Source organism: Pelophylax lessonae (genome assembly GCF_965119305.1).
Source record: "Pelophylax lessonae genome assembly, chromosome: 7".
Classification (NCBI taxonomy): domain Eukaryota; kingdom Metazoa; phylum Chordata; class Amphibia; order Anura; family Ranidae; genus Pelophylax; species Pelophylax lessonae.
In genome coordinates this window covers 58010109-58034231 of record NC_138774.1, presented here as the reverse complement: position 1 = coordinate 58034231, position 24123 = coordinate 58010109, and the positions used below count along the sequence as shown (strand labels likewise).

The 24123-nt window shown below is 41.6% G+C and overlaps 1 protein-coding gene across 1 annotated transcript in view; it reads right to left on the bottom strand.

The window, feature by feature from the left end:
- Nucleotides 1-13131: 13131 nt before the first annotated feature.
- Nucleotides 13132-24123, bottom strand: part of LOC309559953 (uncharacterized protein) — a 61677-nt gene continuing 50685 nt past the window's right edge. The window contains exons 3-5 of the mRNA XM_082263430.1: nucleotides 19119-19229; nucleotides 16821-16843; nucleotides 13132-13458 (exon numbers count right to left, since the gene is read on the bottom strand). Coding sequence (XP_082119556.1) covers nucleotides 13324-13458; nucleotides 16821-16843; nucleotides 19119-19229 — 269 coding nt within the window. The 3' untranslated portion in view covers nucleotides 13132-13323. The remainder of the gene's footprint in view (nucleotides 13459-16820; nucleotides 16844-19118; nucleotides 19230-24123) is intronic.

Genomic DNA, 24123 nt, shown 5'->3' with positions numbered 1-24123 from the left:
TGCAAAAAACGGGCAACGCACAGGCGTCCCGCGATTTGCAATGATTTCCGGATAGCAGGCAGAATCGCGGTGATTCTGCCTGCGATCGATACGCTCACATGTGAACGTAGCCTAAAGTTCACCGGCCACCAGAGACTGCCATCAGTACCGCCGTGCACCATCGCCCGTCACCTGTCACCCATCAGTGACCGTCACCTGTCACCCATCAGTGACCATCGCCCGTCACCTGTCACCCCATCAATCACCATCACCTGTCACCCCATCAGTCATCATCACCTGTCACCCCATCAGTCATCGTCATCTGTCACCCTATCAATCATCGTCACTTGACATCCCATCAGTGATCGTCACTTGTCACCCCATCAATCATCGTCACATGTCACCCCGTCAGTGATTGTCATCTGTCACCCCATCAATCATCATCACTTGTCACCTCATCAATCATCGTCACCTGTCACCTCATCAATCATCATCACCTGTCACCCCATCAGTCATCGTCACCTGTCACCCCATCAGTCATCGTCACCTGTCACCCCATCAGTCATTGTCACCTGTCACCCCATCAGTCATCGTCACCTGTCACCCCATCAGTCATCGTCACCTGTTTGCCATATACATGCAATCACTTACTGACCGCCTAACGACTATATGCGTCTGCCATTAAAAGCTAAATACTGGGGTTATGGCAGCAGATAGCCCCCATAACCCCGGTATTTTTTGAAACGGCGGGCGGTCGGCTTTCAGATAAGGGTGGTCCCAGTGGCGGATTCGCCGCGGAATTACCCTTACGGTGCAGGGGAAGAGGTGCCCCCCCCCCTCCTGCCGCGTCCCAGACGTTGCTACTTGGATGTTAGGCCTCTGTATGTGGCCAGGCTGTGAAAAAGTCTCACACATGTGGTATCGCCATACTCAGGAGGAGTAGTAGAATGTGTTTTGGGGTGTAGTTGCAAGTATACATGTGCTGTGTGAGAGAAATAACCTGTTAATACGGCAATTTGTAAAAAAAAAAAAAAAAAAAAGAATCTTCATTTTGCAAAGCATTGTGGGAAAAAATTACAACTTCAAAAAACTCACCATGCCCCTTATTAAATACCTTGGAATGTCTACTTTCCAAAAAGGGGTGATTTGGGGGGTATTTGTACTTTCCTGACTTTTTAGTGTCTCAAGAAATGAGATAGGCCTTCAGTACACCAGGTGTGATGAAGTGTGATCAATTTTCAATGATTCGCACCATAGCTTGTGGACTCTATAACTTTCACAAAGACCAAATAATATACACTTACTTGGGTTATTTTTACCAAAGATAAGTAGTAGTATAAATTTTGGCCAAAATTTGTGAAGAAAAATGACTAATTTGCAAAATTTTATGACAGAAACAAAGAAAAAATGCGTTTTTTCACGATATTTTCAGCCTTTTTTTATTTATAGCACAAAAAATAAAAAACCCAGTATTGATCAAATACCATCAAAAGAAAGCTCTATTTGTGTGAAAAAAAGGACACAATTTTTGTATGGGTACAGTGTTGCATGACTGAGTAATTCTCAGTCAAAGTGTGAGAGCGCTGAAAGCTGAAAATCGGTCTGGGCAGGAAGGGGGTGAAAGTGCACTGTAGGCAAGTGGTTAAACAAACAAAACAGACAAGATATCAAATTTGACAAAATAAAAAGCAGCGCAATAACTACACCCCTTACAAATTCACACACACATTTCTGGTTAGGGTTAGCAGGAAGCTTAATTTTTATAAAAGCAATTTTGGAAACTAGATCAACATTAGGAGTTGTCCAACACGTGAGATTTGTAAGTAACAGTCAAAAGAGGCAATGCTCACAGACAAGAAATGCATGATCACACTTGACAAAGACACACAACAATCCACTTTTGAGGGCCAAAATGCAAAACAATTACAGCAAACAGACAAAACATTTCTCAAATCAAATTCACAGCCAGTGTGGGTCGTTATGCACACTATGGCACCCTGCCTGCAAATAATCTGGCCTCTTCTCAGGCAAAGCAAACCACAATAGTGCAGGCCTTTATATAACATAGGTAGGATTGATAGCACACCTACACCCACCCAGTAAAGGACAAGCCCACCAGTGTAATTAATTCTGTCTCTTCATGTATGCCTGAAGTATTCACACCTGTTGGTCAGGAATACACTCTCTTGGCAAATTAAATAATGCATTAGCTATATAAGCATATATATCTGTTCGGTGTATAATGGAAAAGAACAAATGTCCAAGTCTCTGGCCATGATGAGTGATACCAAAAACAAAACAATTCAAGTTGTAAGTTGGGCATAAGGAGGGTACAAAGCAGGAAATGTCAACTTTGTGAGGGCTACTTCACACAAACTGTTGACAAGCACATTCGTCATCAGCATCCAACATTTAAATATGGGTGCAGGATCACACCATACTTATAAATATATATCTGACCAAAAAAACTGTTCTAGAATTGGTGTACAACCCACACTCGCTTTATTTATAATGTCTTTCCTTTTGTTTCCATTATGTGAAATTCGTCAAAAATATATTACCTTGTAAAAAAAGAAGCAATTGTTACACTTTGGCTGGGAGTCAATCTTGTGATCAGGGGTTTTCTGGGTTGTTTCCCTGCTGCCTGGGTCACTGGGGTATTCCAGTTTTGGGCAAGCTTCTCATTATCATCTTCCTTTGGTTATGTGACTCTTGCTCCACCCTGTGGCCAGCTGTGGTCAGTTACCTGATCTTGTGACCTATAAATACCCGCTTCCACTTCCTGCCGGCGTCTTAGTATAGGTTTTACTTCTTGTTTTGTCTGCTGTTTATGTTCTATTCTTGTTGCTGACCTTGGCTTTACCTGACCACTCTTTGGATCACCCCCTTTGGATTGTACCGACTCTGGTTATCAAACTCGGTTTGCACTAGACCACTCTTCTGGACTTCGCTCCCTCTGGGTCTGACTTCCGACCTACTCCTAACCATGAGTCCTTTAAATGTTTGTTGTTCCCTGAGTTTTCTGCTTGCACTTTCATTTAAAGTCCTGATATTTCGGCTGCAGGACCCTATCTGCTCCTCCACCTAATACCGGGATAACAAGACTACTGGTCAGGAAACCGGAGGAGTGGTAGGCATCTCTGGCAGGCCTAACAGCTATAACACCAGAGGAAGAACATACAAACCTCTAACCAGATAGCAGCATGCTTGGGATTCAAACCAATGATCCCAGTGCTGCAGGGCAGAAGTGCGAACCAGTTAGCCACTGTGCTGCCACATGCATAGATGCTTCCATGTCTGTGGTGTTAAATAGCCCTAAGTCCCTGGGGTGCAAAAAGTAAATTAATGCAGATGTATCCTGGAAGTCCTGAGTGCCATTGAACAACCTGTTTCTGTGATATGCCATCTGGTTCCAATTGCTGATTACTCTCAACATGCTGCTATGGAACTATCTCTAATTTTGGGGCTTTTTGCTTGGTAAGATACTGCAACTGGTGCTGGTGTGGAATTCACAAGGCTGCTTCTTGTCCTCCCCCCGTGGAACACATATGGCAAGATTTGCAATGCTGGTGGTACCCTCCTACACCTAAATATTACATTTCTTTAGGCATTTACCTATAGGTGGTGGAATTACATCAGGGTGGAGTTCTGTTTCTTGATTTATTCCGTGATATTTGGTGTTTATTGGTGTTTGAGTGTAGAATAGTGGTGTTACCCTCTGCATTTTGGTAATGCCATTTTGATTTGGATTAATGATGTTGGTACACATACTACATTTTTGTGGTGAAAATTATGGTCATTTGGAAATTCTAAACAACACACAAAATGGTTACTCATTTTAAATTTGCTTCAGCAATGGTATTGTGTGTGGTTTGTGATGACAGCTGTGGGAGGTTTGGTTTAGATGTATGTGAGATGGAGAGCAACGAGTGCATTATCTACCATTTACTTATGAGATGTCAAACAGCTAAGTATCTGAGCATGCTCAGTGTAACCAGAGATATGGCTCAAATGGCAAAGTGGCTGAGCATGCTCAGTGTAACAAAAGATTTTTCACAAATGGCAAAGTCCATGGGCATACACAATGCACATGGTAGTATATACATACATATATATATATATATATATATATATATATATATATATATATATATATATATATATATATATACTGCAGAGAATGCATCTATCTATCTATCTATCTATCTATCTATCTATCTATCTATCTATCTATCTATCTATCTAATCGATTTCCCCCTCACATTTTTGTATATATTTTATTATACCTTTTCATGTGACAACACTGACGAAATGACACTTTGCTACAATGTAAAGTAGTGAGTGTACAGCTTGTATAACAGTGTAAATTTGCTGTCCTCCTCAAAATAATTCAATACATGGTCATTAATGTCTAAACTGCTGCCAACAAAAGTGAGTACACCCATAAGTGAAAATTGTCTAAATTGGGCCCAATTAGCCATTTTCCCTCCCCTCTATCATGTGACTCATTATTGTTACAAGGTCTCAGGTGTGAATGGGGAGCAAGTGTTAAATTTGGTGTTATCGCTCTCACTCTCTCATACTGGTGACTTGAAGTTCAACATGACACCTCATGGCAAAGAACTCTCTGAGGATCTGTAAAAAAGAATTTTTGCTTTACATAAAGAGGGCCTAGGCTATAAGAAGATTGGCAAGACCCTGAAACTAAGCTGCAGCACAGTGGTCAAGACCATACATCGGTTTAACAGGACAGGATCCACTCAGAACAGGCCTCGCCATGGTCGATCAAAGAAGTTAAGTGCACGTGCTCAGCATCATATCCAGAGGTTGTCTTTGGGAATAAGTATGAGTGCTGCCAGCATTGCTGCAGAGGTTGAAAGGGTGGGGGGTCAGCCTGTCAGTGCTCAAATCATACGCCGTACACTACATCAAATTGGTCTACATGGCTGTCATTCCAGGAGGAAGCCTCCACTAAAGATAAACTTCATTGGTTCAGATGGTGTCAAGCGCATGTGATGGCAACCCGGTGAGGAGTACAAAGACAAGTGTGTCTTGCCTACAGTCAAGCATGGTGGTGAGAGTGTCATGGTCTGGGGCTGCATGAGTGCTGCCAGCACTGGGGAGCTACAGTTTATTTAGGGAACCATGAATGCCAACATGTACTGTGACATAATGAAGCAGAGCATGATCCTCTCCCTTGAACACCTGAACGCACCAAATTGTACCAAAAACACACTAGAATGCACATGACCTTTTTCAAGGTGAAGAAGAAAGAGGGGAAAAATGCACCATAATGCCTCAAAAACGCACCAGAACGCAAAAAATAAAACGTGCATGCAGAAACACACCTGAAACGCATCTGGACTGCGCATCTATGGTGTGAACTGGCCCTTAAAGCATATCTAAATCCAAAAGCAAACATTTATTATAATGCAGTTTACCAATTTGTAAATGTGGTGGTTGCATTTGTAAAATATTGGGGGGGGGGGGGCTAATTTCCTTTATTTTCACCTAGTCATCTGGCCAATAAGTCTTTTTATTTTTCAACAGAAGAAGCTGTTTAACAAAAGTGGCAGTTAGAGGGTTGAAACAAACAAAACATAACTGACAAAGGTTCTTACAATGGTCAGCTTTTATTCATTTATGTAATACACCTTATCGCAAAAGGAAGAAACTTTTGCTCTAACTGCTTATAAAGCTGGAGTCCACCTACCATTACCCTCTCCCCAGACTGACAATGCTACTGTCCAAGTGTAGCACTACCCCCAAGAGGGCCTCTTAAAGGATCTGTACCCCACTGGTTGCCCTGACTATGCAAGTCCTCCGACACCTCTGACACTTAAAAGATATTTCCATTCCAATGCACTATTCCCAACGCACATGTTCCTGAAGAGATGGCTGTGTGTGTAAGTGGGTGCTGAAGCGACCACCGACTGGAAACGTGAATAGTCAGAAAGAGAGAGAGGTCACCAGCACACCAAGATCTCCAAAAATGGGTCCAAAGCATTATTCAGTGATCACATCATTACAGAAAATCGTAACATTTCGGAGCCACGCAGGACTCAGCTCTCATGCCTGCGAGGGGGTTCTGTGTGGCTCAGAAAAGTTGTCATTTACTGTAATGATGTGATCACTGAATAAAGCTTTGGACCCATTTTTTGGGATCTTGGTGTGCTGGTGCCATCTCTCTATCCAAAAGATATTTAGAGACACACACATTCAAGTAAAGCAAATTAATCCTATTTACTGAAGGATTGATAGCAATGAAGTTCAGTAACATAGAATGGTATTCTGTTAAGGTTTTACTACAACAAATAACCCTGATAGCAGAAACATGACTGCCTGTAGTGCAGGGCGCGACTCAACCGCAACAGTCTAACACCGAGTCACTGCTTGCAGATCTAGAGAGGGGTCCCAAGAAGCCGATTCTGCCCCACACAGACTTTTTATCAGCTCTCCATGCATTCTGTTCTACTTCCCCAGCCAGCTAGGATTTATAGTCCATAACAGTACGACTGAATGTAAATGTTGGCTTCCTGGACTACATGTCCCAAGATGCTTCACTCCACTCTTAGATCTCAGTCACTCTATCTTCAGGATGTGGTGACACAGAGTCCGGTTTGAGCACTAGAAGAGAACAGCCTCACTGTAGCAATGCTCTAGAGCAGGGGTGTTAAACTCAACTTTATTGCAGGCCACATTAGCATTGTGGTTGCCCTCAAAAGGCCAGTTGTAACTGTAAGACTATACATCCAGAGCACACCAACCCCCTTAGGTCAAGAGCCCCCCCACCACCAGAAGTCAAGAATCCCCCACCCTCCGTTACACCACAATGTACCCCCCTTACCATGTGCTGCCGTCAGGAAGAAGCTGTTGGCAGAGATGGAAAGAAAGTGCAGGGTCTGGAGGAAAGCTAGAGACAGCTACCAGAGTCTGCTGAATGCTGAGACTAGGAGAGGCAGAGATGAGGGGGCACTGCAGCTACACAGAGAGGTGCAGGATCTGTAGGAGGAGTTTTGTCATCCTCTCTGCTGCCAACTGCTGAGACAAGGTGGGGGCATAGACAGGGGTGGTTTTGTAGCTGCAAGAGAGGTGTGAGGGCCACATGAAATAGCCTGGCAGGCCGGATTCGGCCTGCGGGCCTTGTGTTTGACACATGTGCTCTAGAGTGCCCCTTGATAATGCAGGCAATATAAGTCTGCTCCTGGCTACACAAGGATGACTCAATTGCTCCCATGGGCGTCTGCAGAATTTTTTTTTTGGGGGGGCATAATTTTAAGATTACCCATGTTCCGACCCTTTTCAACAATGTCATGAAGGGGAGGGGCTTAGTCATTATACTTATTTTGAGGATCTATTCTTAAAGAGAAAACAGCAGCATTTATTTTTAAAGCATTTGTTAACCTAAAAAAAAAAAAAATAATTGATCCTGTTCCCTTAAAGCATGTTATACAGCACAGTGCTTTGATGTGTAATTTGGCCCCTTCTATCACCTAAAATACCCGGCTGATCCTGCCTAACTATGCCCTCCCCTCTGTAAACTGACCTCGGTATACCATGGCTGCTGAGCCCTGACACTGTGGTCAGTTTACATACCTCCGTCATCTGCAGCCCTCCTGTCATCTTCTCCCCCCCTCTCTCCCTGCCTGTCTGCTCCTGTGTCAGTGCCTGCCCCTCCTCCTCTCCTGCTGCTGTAGCTTAATTTAACGTTTCATATCCTGTCTACAGTCTGTGTAATAATCCTGTGTGGCCCTGTGTCTGTGTTTTATAAAAATAAGCCATTCTTTACAAGTTTTCAGGGCGGCACTTGACGCTCACGTGACCGCCTGCCTCTCTCCTCCTCTCCTCTTCCCCTCCTCCTCCCCTCCCGACTGACATCAGCGAGGAATCCTCGGCCCTGCCCACTGCAGGCAGCTGTCAGACGGGGAGAGGAGAGAGCCGACGCGTCACGTGAGTGGCGCACGGCCCTCTGAAAACTGGTAAAGAACGACTCTTTTTTTCAAAACACATACACAGACACACAGGATTATTAAACAGACCAGACAGGATGGTATAAAGAAGCTTAACAACCACTTTAAACGGGAAGTTGAGATTCCAGGGGGGGGGGGTGCATTTACCCCTACCTGCGGACGCCCATGATTACTCCTCCATAGAATGCAGACACCCTAAAAGTGTTACTGGATGAAGCATTAGGTGAAAATTAAGGCAAAAAAGATATATGTGAAAAATAGATTATCTCCTACTCAAATATGTGCCTGCCAATCCAAACTGAAAAGCAAACACAAATAAGCGCATAGCACCCTCTTTTGGTTATAAAGGGTAGCTGCTTCTTTCTTGAAGTGTCAGATCATTTTAGATATCGTTTATTGAGGTCAATTAGATTATAGGAGAAAATTAGCTAATTCAGATGCTAATTTTAATCCAGGGGATTAGCTGATAATGGTCACTTTGTGCAAGAGTGAACACATAGTACTAGGAATTTTAGAAAGTCAAGTAACTGTCTGCAGTTTTGCATTTAGTAAAAAATCTAAATGCTTTTACTAAAGGAAGTAATACAGTAGGTGAGAGAAACAAATAAATGAGGGATTGTCAGGACACCCCCTGGGGGAGAGGGACCCCTAATTTTACTGTCCACTAATAAACCCAAATGGTGTGCATCACTGCACCCAACATTCGATATAAAGAAGAAATATATAAAGAAGAAACTGGAAATAACCCAGCAAAAAAATGGGTGCCATAAGTGATCCTGTTAGTATGATAATAGTGCAAAAATAACTTTATTGTTGGACTTCAAATATTAACAAAAAACATTTTTACTATACACCTTCACCTGCCACCATTAAAAAAAAAAAAAAAAGTGACAATGTTGTCTTCAATTAAAACATAGTCCAGTAAAATAGAATTAAATAAACCCATATTTTCCAAGCAAAAAGTTCAAACAAGTGATAATAATAAAAATCCTTATGTAAGCAAGTGTCCAGTAAAAATTTGTGAAAAATAATCACAAAAAATTAATTGAAAAATGAATAAGTAAGTGTCCAGTGAAAGTTTGTGGAGAGTGCTCCTTAATTCAAAATATCAAAGTGACTTGTGTGCAAAGTGAATTTGTTTCATGCCCCCCAAGGTGAGATTTACTTACCAGACAATGTGGACCCCTGGACAGTACTGTGCAGGGGTCTGATAGGCTTGGCTGGTAAGTCTGGTGGTTGCAGGTTCTTCAATACTTCCTAATGACCAATGCTCAAGGATGGGAGACAAAGAATAGCCAAATAGTGCAGTGTGTATGAACTTTAATTGCATCAAAAAAGAGATAATTTGCACTTACAATGTAATGAGGGATGAATCGTATGTAGAAAAAATCAGCTCCTGATGGGCGATACTGCTGTACTATTGCGGACACAGCGGCGTGCGTTCCATCGCACTTCCGCTTGTGTTCCAAACCCAGGAAGTGACGTAATTCTGAAAAGGCCGAAATCCATGTTGATGCATTTCACCCCTCCCAGTGGGCGTTCTCTCATGGTCTCATGCTCCTACTGTTCTCACAGCAGGAGCATTTGAGGTGTGAGATATATAATTAAGCATAGGGTAGACGTTTATAGTCACTAATTTGATCTATTAAAACAATTGTCAGCTCAGTGTTTTTGCCTCATAGGGTCTCCCCAGTGCTGATTTAGCATTTATGAAAAAAACAGAAAAAACATTTGTGTGAATATTGGGGAAGATCCCAATAGGCAACAAACTCATACTGACTAGTGATGCCGCTGAATATAAGGTTTTCAAGCCAGGACCATTTCCATTAGAATATAATTGATTATAGCGTAGCATAGACATATAGACAACAAATTGGTAATTTATTATGGGAGTGACAGATAGGCAATCCATGGTAAATTAATTACACCACCTTGGTTATGTTTAACTGGATGAGATAGACCCAAGCGATGTATTGTATGTAAGTCTAAAGAGGAGTTTAGTTTAATCACAAACAAAATTGCTCTTACTCTGTCTCTTTGAGGTCATATTCTCTGTGTTATCCCTTTAGAAACATCCATTAGGCAAAACAAGTGCACAAGGATGATGGTACACTACTCTCAGGCATATCTTGCTTACTTTGTTTGATATGGGACTCTGGGATTGGATAGATATTCACAATATATGTCTTTCAACCAGACAATGGTTATCTCTTATGTATTCATCTATCCAAGATAAATTAGAACTAGTCACATAACAGTTCAGTGAGAAAGAGCATATACTGACCCCATCGAGTTGTGCCACCGATCAAGGCATCAACAAGCTGATCAATGTCAGCATAAACAAAGGAGAAAGAAGGGGGGTTCAGGGTGCTCACCTCCACATCATTGTGACAAAACTTGTGTAATGCCTTGGGGACCTAGGTGGTTAACACTCATGTTCCTTGCTGGTCGATCTCCAATCATGCATCCCGGTGGACCACAGGTCTATACAGCGCCTTAGCATTCATTCAGGGATCAGATCTGCATCTATGTCTCGTGCTGGCCCGCCACTATGTTTTGAAATACCACCAGGCTGTCAGTGACCCTTGCTGGTCAATCTCCAATTGTGAATCAGGGTGGACCATAAGTCTTTGCAGCACCTCAGCACTCATTTGGCAGATCAAGCCTGCGCCTGTGTCTCATGCCAACCCAACGCTACGATCAAAAAGCCACCAGGCTGTCAGTCTGTATGAAGCAGGAGAGAGAGCGGCGCTGGCTTAGTGTAGCAAAAATGTATTAATGCAAAATTGAATGTAGCAACTTACTCTGAGGTAAAGTTAAGCAGGTACAGTGGGTATGGCGAGATCATCCATCTTCTTCTCCTAGGGAAGTGCAGTGGAGGAGGGTGGTTTGGTAACCGTGGATCCGTGGGGAAGCTGTTGTTCAGCAGCTTGTCCGTGGGTTTCAGCGGCGGCGGCGGAGGGTTCTCAGCAGGGCTCCGGCTACCAGCTTCCAGTCTGACCAACGTCACTTCCTGGTAGGAAGAAGATGGGGGTTGCACGCATTCGGAGCATCCGTGCTCCTTCGTCAGGCAGTCTGTATGTCCAGAGCTCTGCAGCAAGAAAGCTATGGCCAATATGTCAGAGAGTTTGCAGGCATAGTGTGCTATCACAGCTACAGTGCTGCCATATGCAGTATGCAGTACCATATTCAGTGCCTTATATTGTCACTGATATGTTGCTGTTTTGATATGTTGCAGTAAATTGCAGTTTGGGGGCCTGTTGAATAGACCCAACAGTCCTTTTTAGATGTTGATGAGGATCAAGTATGGATGTCAAGCAAAGGAAGACCCCATGAAAAAAAAAAAAAACAGAAAAATGGCATGGGGTTACCTCTAAAAATAGATACCAGACCCTACTCTTCAAGGAAGGTCTGGTATGGATGTCAAGGGGAACCCCACACAAAATGAAAATGGGTTGTCCCCTGACAAATTACCTTTTCACCATGTTGATGAGGGCAATGACCTCTTCCCTGCATTCCCTACAACCCTGGCTTTGGAGCTCTGTGGGAGGAGAGGGTGGGGGAGTTTCGAGAATTTGGAAGGCCTCATTAAAAAAAGGGAGCCACCAGATATTCGGCTCCCTCCCTGGCACCTCAGAGTGAACGTGACCAATGAAGCCCTACTTTTTCCCCAAAAAATAATGTAAAGAGAAAATAGGCACGCAACACACTTTGACAGATAATTTATTATATCTATTAAAAAAAGAAAGTGTTCCACAGAGTAAATCCATTGTTAATCCCATTATCCTGCAAGACAGAGTCTCGTCAATTGTGAACAACACTCAACAACATGCCAAAAGAAAAAAACACGCTGACTCGTCTCTTCTTCATGAATGCTGACCAAAAATGACAGCTCCAAGGCCCTGCAGCTAAATGTAAATATAGGGACAAGGTTTCCATGGGGGTGTCATTCACCTACTATGGTCGTATTTATATTTAGTCACTTACGTCACAGGGTATACTTTGCCCCTTTGCTTACATTCACATGTCAGCCATGGAGCTGTTATTCATGGCAAACAGTCTTTTGGAGTGGATTGTGTCAGTGGTTGGTGTGTTTTTCTCTTTTGGCAGATGTCGTTCATTGTGATTGTTTCCGATAAGCCCCCTGCCCGCAGACCCCTACATTCACCAGACCAGATTAGTGAAGAAGAGACCCTTGTCTTCATTAACATGGCATTAAGGTGTTTGCTAAGGTATGAATTTTGAGCAGATCCCTACACACATTTTTCTTATTTGTATGGGGGTTCCCCTTAGAATTTAAATTGAATATCTATCCTTGGTGATTTTTTAGGGGAAACCCCATGGCACTTTTTTTTTTTGTGTAGGGTTCACCTTTTGGCAGCTCTGGAAAATTACCTCACCTTTTTGGGTTGTAGCACCTCACCTCTGCTTTACTCCGTGACACACCTAGTACCTAGGGACTCAGTCTGGAGTCACAGAAGATAGAGAGTGATGTAGACGTGCCCCAGGAAGGAGAACAAGGTGTCCATTAGCAACATGTAGAATATTATCACTGGGAGTGTGGTAACGAGACTGCTGGGTTTATGAAGACCAGTTCGGCTCAGAAATGCTGCATACTGGGAGGGAGAGGTGTTGTCAAACAGAAGTTGGGTTCAAAGTGCTTAGTGTTAACTAATGGATTACAAGGAGTTAATGGAGTAAATGTACTACTCGCAGCTAAGCTTGAAGCTCTGCCTTAATGTTGAATTCACATGACCATGGCTCCTGCCCTTGTCCGGTGCTGTGAAGTGATGGGGCTCTGCTTTAACATGGAGCATATGTAAACCCAACCCTCTCTCCCATGGACTGTAATCCATTCCTTTTTGTTCCACCAAATAGTGACTGGTGCACCTGTATACATTTCCCATTATTGCCTAAGTGATCTACACTCTGAGGAGAAATATCAGCCCATCATGCTTCCTGAGGTTAGGGGGTTGTTACATAAAAAGGCCTAAAAAAAAAAATCAATGCAGATACCACATTTAAGGTTTTCTAAGCTGCAATATATTACATTTTTATTTTGTCATTTAATACCGTTGTTTTAAAAAAAAAACATACTTTTGTTTTTTATTGCAATTAGTAGACATTCATACAACACAAGCTATAACACCATAAGTAAAAAAGAGATACAAGGTAAAAAAAAAATAATAATGTTGCTTTATTCCTTAGAAAATGTAATCACGCAGTAAGTGAACAGGGGAGGAGCAGATATACTCTCCTCAAGGGCGGAGAAAGACAAACCCCTTGTAGCTGCAGCCTTATGTGATTGACTACTCATTCCTCCTATTGACGTCAAAGATCACCAATGGTGTTAAGTTTGCAAGACTTTGTCTTATTACTGAGTTTTTATAGCTGCGTATGTGATCACATTCTCCGTGTGTCTGGCTCTTGGATGCTGAGTTGCCTTCTTTGTCAGGATTTCTGCATAATGAAGACCCTGATCACCCTCTGTCTTCTCTGCCTCATTAACCTATCACAGATAAAAGAAACAGAAAACGCCTTAACCACTTATTTACTGTGCTTTCACTTTGATAACATTTCAGTAAAAATTTAACACTTTTCTGCAAAATTTTGCCTATTGATAGACTGCATTGGTGTCAATGAAGAAAGGGAAATTACGGTATGTTGGTTTGAGGTCTTGAATGTGGCTCATATGTCTACAAAGTTTTTATTTTTGTATGTACCAGGCTATAACTTCGTGTTGGCTGAGGTGTTTTTAACAATAGGTGTGAAAATATCTTGCAAAATTCAAATACACAGCACACTGTAGAATTTTTTTCTTTTTTTTAGCAATTTACTGTTGTTTAACCTTTTTGTGCCTATTGATGCCTAGATGGCCAGGACAAACCAAGGAGCATCAGGATGCGTTGCCAATAATTCTAAGACAAATTTGTTTACCTACATTTCTCTTCTATAATTTTGTAGCGCTCATCCTGCTGCTTAGGTTCTAAGACTCTTTCCCAGCAATTGCACCCACACCCAGGCACCCCATTATTATCACTCTCTTGGCTCTGTAATCCGTAATCTGCTTTATTGCAGAACCTTATTGAGCAAAAGTAGGGTGAATGTGGGATACTCCAGCAACTTAAGAGTTTTGATATACCACATATCGGGTGGAAGAGTGAAAGGTCAGGACTTTATATCTATTACACTGGCTGGTGTCATCTTCTCAAGTGTTTTAATATGTTGAGTTGGTAAGGGTATTACCTCTCTTTTCTTTACACGTGGGTGCCAAGAGGGATTTGGTGTTTGCACATCCTCTTCTTCACCTTCATTCACTATCAAGAAGATTTCAGCCTTTTTTTCATTTTGGACTTGTTTTGGACTGCTCATATTTCTATAGCACGTTTTTGTTCACATTGTGCACCATTTATAAATTCTGTGTATATTTATATATTAGGCATTTTGTTCATTGTGTTTTTCCTTTTGGTTCAACACACATTGTTCACATCTAGCTCACCCATGTTTTGCACATCACAGGTTTACTTTATCAAGGTTAAAGTTTCGGTTGCTGCTGAATATTAATTTTTTGTTTGCGCACCTCATTCTTCAACATCTCTCACACCCGTCTATATTCACTAATGTCCTTAGATATCTTTCATACACCTACTCCTGTGATCCCAGACCAGATCCTCAAATGTCAGTTTCTTGGTCAGCTCCAATGGACTTCAGCGGAATAGGTCCACCCTAGCTAGCCTAGCTGGGACCTTGGTGAGTGACCGACACATGGTAGGCATGCCCAATAGTGCAGCAGCCCTCCAGGCTGGGATCTCCTTCTCTAGGACAAAAACCTCTCTGTTCTAAGACTCAGAGTATTTATGCTTCCACCCAGCCACCATCTGGTCACCTCTCCCCAGGGATTTGCAAAGGCTGTACAAATATTCAGTTGCTGATTTGACTTTTCTTGCCCACTATCTTCCAGAACCTTTCCAGACAGACAGGGGGAAGCAGTCAACCGTGCAGCCAGTGAAAAGCAGAACAGACCAAAGTAATCACATGCAGCTTCATTTATCACAATGAGTCAGTAAGAAAATGTACCTAACCTAGAACCTAACCTAGAACCTATCTAGGAGAGTGCTACAATTTTAAAAGGGCATACAAGGAGTTTATATAGAAAGCAGGGAGTGTGATTTTTACCAAACATTCACTGGTGGTAAATCAAACACTCTAATTTAAAACACATACGTCTGAAGGATTCACCTGCAGTTAATGGTTGGTGAATGTCAGATTCACTGCTATATAAATATGCCCTTAAGTCTTTTATTTGGTACGCTATTATTAAAAAATTCCTGTTCTGTTTGCTTGTTGTAGGCTTACAAACACAAAAAAATAAGCAAAACAAATAGTATTAAATATTTATTTATTTTTTTTAGCCATGTAACCATATTAGGTTAATAATGTCATGAGCATCCTGCCACTCTGTTTACGTGCATTTGCGGGGTGGGGAATTTCCCACCCACAGCCTATTGGCACAGCAATATGGCTGCCTTCAGTTTTGCACGGAACCCAGTTTGGACCAAACCCAAGCTAATCACTGGTGCCAGGGAATGTTTATTGACAGACAGCAGGCTGGAATAGGTTGTTTCTTAAAATTTAACAGTAAAATACACCAGAAAAGGTAAAAAAAAAATTATATACTTTTTCCATTTCTGTATTTTCTTATGTTTTATATATATATATATATATATATATATATATATATATATATATATATATATATATATATATATATATATATATATATATATATATATTTAGGGGGGATGGTGTTTTTTTTTTTTCAATACCTCATGTTCACACATTATGTGTTACAAATGGTAGCATAAAAAAAATATATATAACAAAGCAAACTTCATCTAGCCTCTGATGCAGCCAGTTGGCACCAGCTTAGTTTATATTCTTTTTTGGCCAAGAATTTTTATAGTGTTTTTGCTCATGCTTTTACTATATTACTAATAAATTGAACTGTGGTTTATGTATTTCCATCCGAAGATGTCATGTTAATTTTTTTAATTCATTTTCATGAAGGGGTTGGTAGTCAAAATTCTTTTTTTTATTCCTAATTTTGGTGGATCTTTGTTGGCGCACCGACGACTCCCCCGGATATAATAAAATAAATATATATATATTGTTCTGGTCAGTTCCTTGCCTGTTTTGTAACATTGGTATTATTCCAGTTTATACTAGGTTTCTGGTTTTGATGTTGTTTTTTTTATTTGTGTTTACATATTTTTTTTTACATATTTGTGCGTTTTGTTGTCATTTTTTTTTTTTTTTTACACAATAAGGAAATACATAGAGAAAATAGCACCCTTTCCTCTTTTAACACTTTTTTTAACAGTGCATGCTTGTGTTACTGTCCCTCTTTAGAACGCTACTACACAGGATCAGGCAGCACACATTGGGGTTGATTTACTAAAGGCAAATAGACTGTGCACTTTGTGGAGTTGCTCCAAAGCTTAGTAAATGAGCAGAATCTGACTTTCATCATCAAATGCAAGCAGAAATGCATTTTTTTTTCCCTTGCACGGGATTTGACATTCTTTGCAAAGTGAAGCTTCACCCCATTTACTAAGTCGTGGAGCAAAGTGCACATTCTACCTGCCTTTAGTAAATCAACCCTATTGGCATTGTGCAAAGGATGTATACCAACTCTGAGGCTGCAGGAGAATGTATCTATATGGGATGGGGTGGCGACGAGGTAGTTTAGCTCAGCAGGGGGAAAAAATGTTAAATGCTTTTGGTTAAAAGTTTAGTAATAAAAAAGGGTAAAGTTTATTGTTTAAATATTTATAAATCTAAAAAAAGGAAAACATGTTATATTTAACATACCTTATCCTTAGTGGCATGGGTACCTGGAAAATAGCAAAGGTAATTTTATTACTATTATTATTATTATATACTGTGCTTGAGTTCTCTTTTATTAGATACATGATACAGCTATAAATAAATCTTATATCCAGGTATATATTTATTATAATGGATAAATAGATTTTTTTTTTTGTTCAGCGTACACTGTCCATATACAAAAGTATGAATATTAACAGAAAGGGATTACATTCCAGCCAATCATAGTTTTCCACTGTTATCATTGTATTACATAATTCATAACTGGGAAGAGGGGACTCTATGATTAGGGACTCTGTGAAGGGGACACTGATGTATGTAGCACCTTCTAGTGCTAGACTAGGGTAGGAAAATGTATTCTTGGACAGGCTGGAGGACTCTGCAGGTCAGTCCTCTGGTAAACCCCCTGGTTCTAAAAACTTAGAAAAGATTCTAGAAACTAGTGGGTGGGGGTCAGAAGGTATTGATCTGCATATTTATGGGAATCTGGCCAATCCCCAGGCAGGGGGCCTGGCAGGGGGGCTGGATTAGCCTTTAAATATTGCAGAGCCTCGCCAGCAGGGAAGTAGGGTGGAAGATGGAGTGAGAAAGCTGTGTTGTGTAGCCTGGGAGAGGACCGCGGGGCTGAGTGGGGCTCTGCCTCCGGGCTGGAAGCTGAGGAAAGAAGGAAGATGAACAGAGGGATCTCTACTACCCTACAGTCTCTGTTAGGAGACCCCTGGCTTACATGGAAGGATGTGGACAGCATGAGGCCTGAACTCTTCTTAAGCAGGATTTCCAGGTACAGTGCGAGTACCTCTATACCCCAATGGCCAAAAAGGGTTAAAGTTGCCAGATGCAATATCCAGCAAGCATTTCTGGGACTGTGCTAACAAGCTATTACCCAATCCTTTGATATGGGACATTTCACCAAGCAGCTAGGTGGACTGGTATTTTCATGAGAGGGGACACAAAGCTCCTGCAAGTTTGTACTGTTACTAAAATTCCACCCAGGGGACACAGAGCTAGAAGGGGATTACCATTGCCAAGTCCAAAAAGATTGTTGCTGTTCCTGAGGGAATGCAGTCAAGGTTTTGTTGGCTTTTGTGTGTTGTGCATAGAGAAGGAAGTTGTCCTCTCCAAGTCAAGTTGGGCATCCCATAATCTCTACTCCCTCTCCAAGTTATTTTGTCTAATATAATAACAGAAACCAGCCAATGGACTGATTCCTTGTCTCTGAATGAGAGTGAAAAAAGCATGGTGTCTGGCAGTGCCATGGTGTCTGGCTGTGAAGGAATATGGGGACCCAAAAATCCATGAGCTCCTGTATAAGGTGGGACTCTGATCGGAATTTGTGGGCTTCTGATGAGATAAAAGAATTCTGTGATGGGGAATCTGATGTGATGGAGGGACTCTGTCGTGAAGGATAGACTCTGATGTGAAAGGGGGACCTCTGACGTGAAGGGGGTGGTTTTGTGCATCATCCAAGGCTCAGGTTTACTATTGATGGTAAGAAACATTTACATTTTTAGACTGGTGCCTCAAGATTTTTCATGCTTTTAACCAATTGCTGTCCAGCATAAGTATATACAAGTCCTGGACAGCAAGTGGTTATAGCAGGATCATGGCTGCAGCTGTTTGAAAATATTTCAAAATGTTGTTTATAAATTGGTTCAGTCCAGAAAAATTTTCAATTCTGCTCCTTTGAATTTTCTCATTACTGCAGTTGAAAAAAAAACGTCAGTTTGACCTCACTAATGATTGAAAAAATCAAACTGACATTTTTAAAACTGAAAACATGTTGACTGAAATTCTACTAGTGTATGTATGGCCAGCTTTAGTCTCTGTGGGATAGCAGTGATTTATTTGCAAAGGTCCATCACACCCTCTGATGAGTGAGAGCCAGAGCTATACAATTAGTAGGAGCATGAGCTTTGGTGATTGCAGAGCTATAGGTCTGGCTCAGTAGTTTGTGTGTCAGACCTCGGCAGAGAGACCACTGTTTTAAAAAAAGCAATGGTGCGTTATTGCAGCATGCCAGCAGGGGGCAGGCTTTTTGCTCTGTAAGAAAATGTGCTTTTTGTTTTGATGCACCTGGAATAAAGTAGTATATAACCCACTAGATTATTATTATTGTTATTGTTGTTATTATTATTATTATTATTATTATTATTATTATTAATAATAATAATAATAATAATATAAATAATAATAATATAAATAATAATAATAATAATAATAATAATAATAATAATAATTATTATGAAATTTCCATAAATTCAGACAAACCTAGACAGATCCTACCTTGGAAGCAAAATTTAATGAGTACAGCCAGCATCATAATTATAACACACAACTCAAACCCTGCAATGGTGCCAAGGATGATCACTTTCCTGTGCTGGTCTCCATATGTACCTAAAAACAGAAGATTAATGTTAACATCATACAAAGACCATTATGGTTTTAAATGTCAGGTATATGAGAACATCCTAGGGTTCTAATTTAAAGTGCATCTAAAGCCTAAATATTTTTTATTAATTTACTGTTTATAGCTTTAGATACAGTAAGGAAGGTTTAGGTTTTGTTTTGTTTTTTTGGTCAAAAAACATAAAGCAACAAAAAAAAAAAAAAGCACATATAAACACACAGTTACCTCCTCAGTGGGCTGTGCATTTGTGATGAGCCCATTGTGGCTATAAGGTGGAGTGCCACCTAGACCTCTCACAGGCCAATTGACCCCACATATGTACAGGTGCCTTTAGTAAGCTTATTGGGGGGTCTTTAGGAGTGTCTTGTCCCAGCTCCAGGTGGGGGCACACAACGATTTTAGAAGAAGGGGTTGAGTTGTTGTATATGGGAGGGAATTGTAATTTAGGGGATTTGTTGTTGGGGGGGGGGGGTTGACATAAGATTGGGGGGGGGGCGAGGGGTTTTGTGAAGCTGTTTCAATTAATTCCATTATTTACATCAATACATTATGAGGCGGTAGCTCTTGAATATTTATACTGTGTATCCTTTTTTTTTTTTTATTAATGGGTTGTGAGTAAACCCTCCATGTTTTGTAGGGTAGCACCACTTTGAGTAATCATAATTGCAGGGCTCCCAAGATCATTTACAGTTTGGACTGTATTTTTTGGTGTCTACCTTTTATTCGGCAGACTTCTCTTTAATTACTGGCCTGGAGCTGCAATGAGAAATTAGAGTAAATCTCCAAAAAGTAAAGAAAAAACCCTCTTAGACAGCTGTAACCATAATGGATGTCCCCAATGGAAGATTTACCTTTACCTCCCTTAATGACATCTCTCTTTCCCATCACTTTCTGTCTTGGTGACAAACTGAGAAACTGAAATTTTTGAGTTGAAACCTGACAGGGGTTTCATATTTTACTTTAGTTTTGGCTATACCTACACTTTTATAAGTTTAGCATTTTAAGGACACAGCCACTCATCAAGTTGGGCATTTAGGGCTTTCTATCTCACTTTTATTCAAAGAAGTTGGCACAAACAGAGGGTATTCACAGGGGTTTTCAACATTCCTTCCCTGATGTTACAAAGCAACACCGAAAATCTATTCAGCCTTCTGGCTTATTCTTGCAGCACTTTTGCTCTGGCCCTTAGGCTTAGGTCCTCTGTCTGTTCTGCCACAGACTTCACCTGTACACCCTCGCCTTACAGCCCCCCAGACTCCTGTGGAGGGTGGAACCCTGAACCATAGTCCCCTCTCTAACAAAAGCTCTCCACACAATTGAACATTCAGTGTGCTGGCTGTCCTCAAACCTGGACCCAAGATTGGAGACTTCATCCTCCCAAGTCTCTACAAAGTCTTCAAGCTCCAGTACCTAGACATGGTTTCAAAAATTTCTGAGGAAACCGAATATCCAGGTTCCTCCACATAGTTGTGCGCAGCCTATTGCATTAGGGTGTGCACCCCAAAGCTCAAACACACACATATGTGTGTCCACATATATATGGACCTGGCACATTGATCTCTCTGCTGCAACACAGAGCCATAATGCTAATGGGCCCTAGGACATTAGGGTGTGCCCAGAAACAACTGGCACAATCTGTGCACATGCCTATGGTGTGTAGTGGGTAATGTGCAGTATGTTGCGTGTAGGGTGCAGTGTGTAGTGTGCAGTGTATAGTGTGTAGCATAGGTGTGTGCAGCCTATTGCATTAGGGTATGCATCCCAAAGTTTAAAACATATGCGTGTGTGTCTACATATACAGTGCCTTGCGTAAGTATTCGGGCCCCCTTGAACTTTTTTACCTTTTGCCACATTTCAGGCTTCAAACATAAAGATATAAAACTGTAATTTTTGGTGAAGAATCAACAACAAGTGGGACACAATCATGAAGTGGAACGAAATTTATTGGATATTTCAAACTTTGTTAACAAATTAAAAACTGAAATATTGGGCGTGCAAAATTATTCAGCCCCTTTACTTTCAGTGCAGTAAACTCTCTCCAGAAGTTCAGTGAGGATCTCTGAATGATCCAATGTTGACCTAAATGACTAATGATAAATAGAATCCACCTGTGTGTAATCAAGTCTCCGCATAAATGCACTTGCACTGTGATAGTCTCAGAGGTCCATTTAAAGCGCAGAGAGCATCATGAAGAACAAGGAACACACCAGGCAGGTCCGAGATACTGTTGTGGAGAAGTTTAAAGCCGGATTTGGATACAAAAAGATTTCTCAAGCTTTAAACATCCCAAGTAGCACTGTGCAAGCGATAATATTGAAATGGAAGGAGTATCAGACCACTGCAAATCTACGAAGACCTGGCCATCCCTCTAAACTTTCAGCTCATACAAGGAGAAGACTGGTCAGAGATGCAGCCAAGAGGCCCATGATCACTCTGGATGAACTGCAGAGATCTACAGCTGAGGAGGGAGACTCTGTCCATAGGACAACAATCAGTCGTATACTGCACAAATCTGGCCTTTATGGAAGAGTGGCAAAAAGAAAGCCATTTCTTAAAGATATCCATAAAAAGTGTTGTTTAAAATTTGCCACAAGCCACCTGGGAGACACACCAAACATGTGGAAGAAGGTGCTCTGGTCAGATGAAACCAAAATCGAACTTTTTGGCAACAATGCAAAACGTTATGTTTGGCGTAAAAGCAACACAGCTCATCACCCTGAACACACCATCCCCACTGCCAAACATGGTGGTGGCAGCATCATGGTTTGGGCCTGCTTTTCTTCAGCAGGGACAGGGAAGATGGTTAAAATTGATGGGAAGATGGATGGAGCCAAATACAGGACCATTCTGGAAGAAAACCTGATGGAGTCTGCAAAAGACCTGAGACTGGGACGGAGATTTGTCTTCCAACAAGACAATGATCCAAAACATAAAGCAAAATCTACAATGGAATGGTTTACAAATAAACATATCCAGGTGTTAGAATGGCCAAGTCAAAGTCCAGACCTGAATCCAATCGAGAATCTGTGGAAAGAACTGAAAACTGCTGTTCACAAACGCTCTCCATCCAACCTCACTGAGCTCGAGCTGTTTTGCAAGGAGGAATGGGCAAAAATGTCAGTCTCTCGATGTGCAAAACTGACAGAGACATACCCCAAGCGACTTACAGCTGTAATCGCAGAAAAAGGTAGCGCTACAAAGTATTAACTTAAGGGGGCTGAATAATTTTGCACACCCAATTTTTCAGTTTTTTATTTGTTAAAAAAGTTTGAAATATTCAATACATTTTGTTCCACTTCATGATTGTGTCCCACTTGTTGTTCATTCTTCACAAAAAATTACAGTTTTATATCTTTATGTTTGAAGCCTGAAATGTGGCAAAAGGTCGCAAAGTTCAAGGTGGCCGAATACTTTAGCAAGGCACTGTATATGGCCCTGGCACATTGATCTCCCCGCTGAAACACAGAGAGATAATGCTAGTGCGCACTGGGTGATTAGGTGTGCCCAGGAACCCTGTGCGCACACCTTTGGTGTGTAGTGGGTAATGTACAGTGTGAAATGTGTAGCAGGTAGAGTGTAGTGTTCAGTGTATAGTTTGAAGCCTAGGTGTGCACATCCTTTTTCATTAGGGTGTGCACCCCAAAGCTCAAATTACATACGTGTGTGTGTGCGTGTCTATATGTATATGGCCCTGGCACATTGATGTTCCCGCTGCAACACAGAGCAATAATGCTAATGTGAACTGGGTGATTAGGGCGTGCCCAGGAACATCCGGCAAACCCTGTGCGCATGCCTATGGTGTGTAGTGGGTAGTGTGCAGTGTGTAGCGTGTAGTTTTCAGTGTGCAATGTGTAGCGTGCAGTGTATAGTGTGTAGCCCAGGTGTGCGCAACTTTTGCATTAGGGTGTGCACCCCAAAGCTCAAAACATATGCGTGTGTGTCTATATGTATATGGCCCTGGCACATTGATCTTCCCGCTGCAACACAGAGCGATAATGCTAATGTGAACTGGGTGATTAGGGTGTGCCCAGGAACATCTGGCAAACCCTGTGCCCACGCCTATTTTGTGTAGTGGGTAGTGTGCAGTGTGCAGCGTGTAGTTTGCAATGTGTAGCGTGCAGTGTATAGTGTGTAGCCTAGGTGTGCGCAGCTTTTGCTTTAGGGTGTGCACCCCAAAGCTCAAAACACATGCGTGTGTGTGTGTGTCTATATGTATATGGCCCTGGCACATTGATCTTCCCGCTGCAAAACAGAGCGATAATGCTAATGTGAACTGGGTGATTAGGGTGTGCCCAGGAACATCCGGCAAACCCTGTGCCCACGCCTATGGTGTGTAGTGGGTAATGTGCAGCGCATAGCATGCAGTGTACAGTGTGTAGTGTGCAGTGTGTAGCATAGGTGTGCACAGCCTATTGCATTAGGGTGTGCACCCCAAAGCTAAACCACACATGTGTGTGTGTCTACTATATATGGCCCTGGCACATTGATCTCACTGCTGCTACACAGAATGGTAATGCTAATGCATACTAGGTAAATAGGGTGTGCCCAGGCACATCTGGCACACACTGTGCGCATGCCTATGTTCCTCCATATGACACAAGCACCCTGAAACCCCTCAAACTCCCTGGATGCGAACTATGGATGACACAACCATTTTCACACCGCACTGTCACATAAGGTTCAAAAAAGAGTGCTCTCTATCAAGTCCAACCCCCTTTCTGTTGTTTTCCTTTTGGAGCCTATAACCTAGTGGTGAGATTTCAATGCATTTCCTGCCCTAATGTAAGTTGAGCCTCTGGAAAGAAAAGTTTTAATATTGTAGAATGACTTACATAGTGTAAATTAAATTGTGTTGCATTAATTTGGGGAAACAAAAGTCTA